The sequence below is a fragment of the Aphanomyces astaci genome (assembly GCF_000520075.1).
Source record: "Aphanomyces astaci strain APO3 unplaced genomic scaffold supercont1.169, whole genome shotgun sequence".
Classification (NCBI taxonomy): Eukaryota; Oomycota; class Saprolegniomycetes; order Saprolegniales; family Verrucalvaceae; genus Aphanomyces; species Aphanomyces astaci.
Genome location: NW_009798432.1, coordinates 26,568 through 31,704, shown reverse-complemented (window position 1 = coordinate 31,704; position 5,137 = coordinate 26,568). Strand labels below are relative to the sequence as shown.

Sequence of the window (5,137 nt, the reverse complement as noted above, 5' to 3'; positions counted from 1 at the left end):
TGGCGCGAAGCAGCGTATTGTACACAAACTCACCATACCTAGGCAAGATGTGTTCGGGGCGTGAGAAGACGGCAAGTTGCTTCAAGCGCTTGGGGTCGGCGTAAAAGTCGGCGGCCAAAATCCGGGCACCTCCAGTGGCAGACTCGTCCTTGATTCCAACCAAGCACCTCGGTCTCCCCGCTGTGCGTTTACATGACAGGAGGATGTGCATCGAATATATATCCGCAGACCACAGGAACCATTCATATCAAGTAGGAACAGAAGTAGATAACAACCAATAGATTACGCTTGAATTTACCATACTGGCTTCGCAGCCAGCGCTCGAACTCCTCGATTGAACAGGTTATGAGCCCAACTGACATGTTCGAGGCTAAGACATCTACAATGATGCTACGGGAGGACAACTGGAACTTCTGGCGAACAGCACTCAAGGGTCGCATGCTGAGCAAGAAGTTCAAGGCAGTGTATGACGGCGGAGTCGCACTGGCCAACGAGCGAGGACTCGCGGCGTCCAACGCCGGCAACATCACGACCCCCGCGAGAACTAGCACACAGGACACAACCTACTCGGACGACAATGACGTATATGCCTTGGGTATTCTCCTCACCTGCTGCTCGGAGTCTCAACAACAATACGTGGCCGAGGGCGATACGTACGGCGATGCATGGTGTGCGCTGACCAAGCACCACGAACAGAAAACACGCGTCGACAGGCTGGTCACCCTATCCGAGTACTTCAACATGAAGTGGAACACGAAGCAAGAAAGCTTACCGCAGTTCCTGGAACGATACGAGATCGTTCTCCGCAAACTCAAGGCAAGCGGCGACGCCATCCACGAGTTCACGCCATGCCGACGGCGCAGAGTCAGAACCTAGCCACAGTTAGAGTCCTCTTGGAAGCAGAGTATAAAGCCGCCATCTGCTCGGGCGCACTCACCAATCCCAAGAGCGGCAGCAACGATGACCATGCACTCATCGCCACGGTCAAGCCGGGAAAATGCAATTGGTGCCAGCGCAAGGGCCACTGGGAAGCAGAGTGCCGCTCCAAGCAAGCCGGCCGTCCCAGAAAACTAACAGGAAACAATCCTTAGGGCAATAGTGGCAAGAAAGATCAAAACAAGGAAGATTCCGGGAACCTTGCCTTGGATGAAGTAGTGTGGATATTCGCGGCAATCGAGGACGAAGAAGTCGAAGACGCTGATAGCAATGCCTTCGTCTTCTACGCCACCGACTCCCGCGGCCGAGTCCTCGTTGATTCGGGGGCGTCAACCCACATGACCGGGGACGCCACTCGGCTGACCGACTTGAAGCCCTGTGACCGGATGGTCATCGTCGCCAACGGCGGCCGAACACGCGCGACCAAGGTACCATGCGGGTGACCACCGATACAGGCGCAACTCTAGTCATGGAAGATGTGTTAGTAATTGACGCCATTCCATCAACTCTCCTTTCGGTCACCGCCATGATGCGCCGCGACTCGAAATTCGCCGTCACCTTCAACGCCCGCGGCTGCAGCATAATGCACGGCGCTAACACCATCGCAACGGCGACACTTGACCCAAGACGGAAAGTATACGTCTTGGATCTCGCCGGCGAAGTCGAGCAATGCAACCTCGCAGCCGACACCCCGACGAAGAAGTCTACACAAAAGATGTCAACACTGTGCACCAACGAGTGGGACACTTACCCACTGCAGCCGTAAACCGATGCGGCTCCATGGGACTTGGTACACCAAAACAGCTGCCCGAGCTCAAGGTGAAGTGTGAGTGCTGCGCCAAGAACAAGATCACCAAGATTTCGCCACCTAAGGAGCGGACGCGGTCGTTCCGCTCAGGGGAGTGTTGGGTGTCCGACACCAAAGGCCCTATGCGCACTGAATCAGTTGGTGGGTGCAAGTACTACACAGTGTACCTTGACGTCGGGTCCGCCATGAAAGTGGTTCGATTCGTCAAGTTCGACCGACGCCGCCACCCAACACGAGAACTTCAACAAGCTGAAGACCTGGTCCGAAGTCCAGACCGGCCGCAAGATCAAGATTTTTCGATCTGATGGTGGGCCAGAATACTCATCCAATGACTTCAACGAGGCTTTGAAAACCTGGGGTATCACCCACGAGAAGTCTACAGCAGACAATCAATGGCAAAATGGAATGGCTGAGCGTGCTCACCGTTCCATCATGGAGATGGCCATGGCCATGATGTCTCACGCCGGCCTGTCCAAGCGATGGTGGGCAGAAGCAGTGAACACCGCTGTGTTCATCCAGAACCGCGTGCCCCATGGTCCCGCGGCCACCACCACCCCAATAGAAGCCTTCTCTGGGCTTCGCGCGCGCTTGGACAAGCTGCGCGTGTTCGGATGCATCGCCTACAATATGATCAAAGAGCCAGAGAAACGTGACAAACTATTACCGAAGGACACGAAGTGCGTAATGATGGGTTACGCCGAAGCCCAAAAGTCGTACAAACTGTACGACCTGGAGCATCAGAAGATGGTGACGAGCGTTCAAGTCGAGTTCCGGGAAAATGAATTCCCCGGCGTGCGCACACCCATCGACGAGTACCTAGTTACTCACGAAGACGATGATGATGATGACGAAGAACTCACCCAAGGAGAGCCAGTGGCCACAAAGCCCACCTCTACCCCTGTGACAACGTCACAGCCCCGAATGGCGCCGCCAAGCCACTTTAAGCCAGGCAAACGTGTCACAAGCACTCCAATCCCACGTGGGATGAGCACGCAGGCGCACTTCTACCCTGACAGTATCGTCGACGGGGCCGTTGGAGGTCGCCCCTTGTCTGCACTGACGCCACCAGCCACTTCGAGGCGTGATACCATGATGACAATGGACGAGTTCAACTCACCACCCAGTGACTACCGTGGGATGGCCCTACGAGATAGAAAAAAAATCAGAGTACCAGCGAGATTCGATGGCGAATCTGCGCGGCGAAGCAACACCAAGCAAGTGGCCAACGTCATTCGCGATCTGGACGCTGCCACTAGCCGCGATCGTGCCAACGCCGCCACCGAAGTTGAACTCGGTGCCACCATGACCGTCGACGGTGTCGAGTATGCCTGCTCCGCCCTGCCGACTATGGACGACATCCCCCAGAGCCACCACGAGGCCATGCGGTCGCCCGACCGCGCAGAGTGGGCCAATGCCGAAGAATTGGAACTTAACCAACTTCGCGACGCCGGAACCTGGAAGCTCGTTGACCTCCCAACCGGCCGGAAGTCCATTGGGTCGCGGTGGACCTACGCAAAGAAGACCAATTCCGCCGGCGAAGTCATCCGCCACAAGGTCCGCCTAGTATGCAAGGGTTACTCACAAGTGGAAGGTGTGGACTACACAGACACGTACTCTCCAGTGGTCAAAATGGGGACTATTCGAGCCTGCGCCGCCTTCGTCGTCTCCAAGAACTATGTCATAGTCCAGGCCGATGCCGACACGGCATTCGTCCAGGCCAAGATGGACGAGGGGGTCTTGCTGTACGTCGACCAACCGCCTGGCCACGGCGACTGAACCAACCGGGTGATGTTGCTGATCAAGGCCTTGTACGGACTCAAGCAGGCAGCGCTCGCCTGGTTCGAACACTGTCGCAAGATTTTGCTGTCGATATCTTTCCATCCCAGCGCATATGTCTCTATCTGAGGGAATCAGAAGGGAGTTTGGAGATGTTGAGCACTTACGTTGACGATTTCCTCGTCATGACAAAGACCACCGCCGCCGCGGAGAAGATCCTCGACCAGCTTGAAAGAAAAATAAAACTAAAGCGCCAGGGCAAGGCTGCCTACTTTCTGGGCATCAAGATCGACTACCAAGACAAAGTGATCACTATGAATCAAGCTGCGTACGCACGCAAGGTCTTGGACCGCTTCGGCATGAGTGATTGCCACGGCTACGCCACGCCCGAAGTCGACGACCGTGAAGACCTATGGCACGATGATCAGCAACCACCATCGGACCAATCAACTTACCGATCCATGACAGGATCGCTCATGTACCTCATGGTGTGTACGCGTCCCGACATTGCACACGCCGTGCAGCGCCTGTCCCGCCATCTGCATGACCCACGCAAACCGCACATGGTGGGGGCCAAGCGCATTCTGCGCTACATCAAGTCCACCCTTGACCACGGCCTGATCTTCCGCGCCAGTAACTGCGAACTCGTCGGCTATAGCGACGCCAGTTGGACCAACCGGGATGGCCGTCGATCGACCACCGGCTTTGTCTGCTTCGTCGGCGGTGGCGCTGTGTCATGGAAATCTGCACGCCAGCGCGTAGTGGCGCTGTCCACCTGTGAAGCAGAATACATTGCCCTCGTCGAGATGGCCAAAGAGGTCGTGTGGCTCCGTGGGCTCCTACAAGAGATGGGAGTAGACCAGCACGCTCCGACCCTCACCTGGTGCGACAACAAGTCGGCAATTGCCACGGCTGAGGGGAGCGGTGTGAGCGAACGCAGCAAGCACATGGACGTACGACTCCACTATGTTCGCCAACTCATCCGCGGTAAGGCCATCGATGTATGCCACGTCGGGACCACCGATCAGCTTGCGGACATCCTCACCAAGGTGTCCACAAGAGACGCCATTGCAAAATTCAAGACTGCGGCAATGACAGTTGGGACCCTCTCTCTCTGCACAAGTTCCAACGTACCCAAGACAGGCCAATCAGAAGCCGCCTCCCCTCCAATACCAACATAGGGGAGTGTTGAGAATGTTGTTCCCTCGGGGAGTCAACTTCAACATGCATGACTAACACATGTCCAGGGAAGACATGTGCTCTGTGCGTTTGCATGACAGGAGGATGTGCATCGAATATATATCCGCAGACCACAGGAACCATTCATATCAAGTAGGAACAGAACTACTACCTCCAGACGGAAATAGACCGACCATTTCAAAATTGATCAAGGACGGAAATAGACTAGACATATTGCATCCCCCCGAAATATAATAAATATATACCAGGAGTAATACTAAAGGCTAGTTAATTAAATAAAAAAGTTTTTTATTTAATTATTGGCATTGAATACTCAAACCCATATTAATTTGATTCTTACGCTGATACCTACACTCCTTCATCGTCATCGATCCCAAGAGACTCCATGGCTGAGAAGATGTCGCACATCTCCAAATC

General features: G+C 54.8%; 1 protein-coding gene across 1 annotated transcript; it reads left to right on the top strand.

The window, feature by feature from the left end:
• Positions 1–384: 384 nt before the first annotated feature.
• H257_18492 (hypothetical protein) lies at positions 385–1,379 on the top strand (the record flags this gene model as incomplete). Its single annotated transcript, XM_009847563.1, has 2 exons — positions 385–864; positions 1,092–1,379. 2 exons carry the CDS (start codon positions 385–387, stop codon positions 1,377–1,379), a joined length of 768 nt encoding a protein of 255 aa, XP_009845865.1.
• Between the last annotated feature and the right edge of the window lie 3,758 nt (positions 1,380–5,137).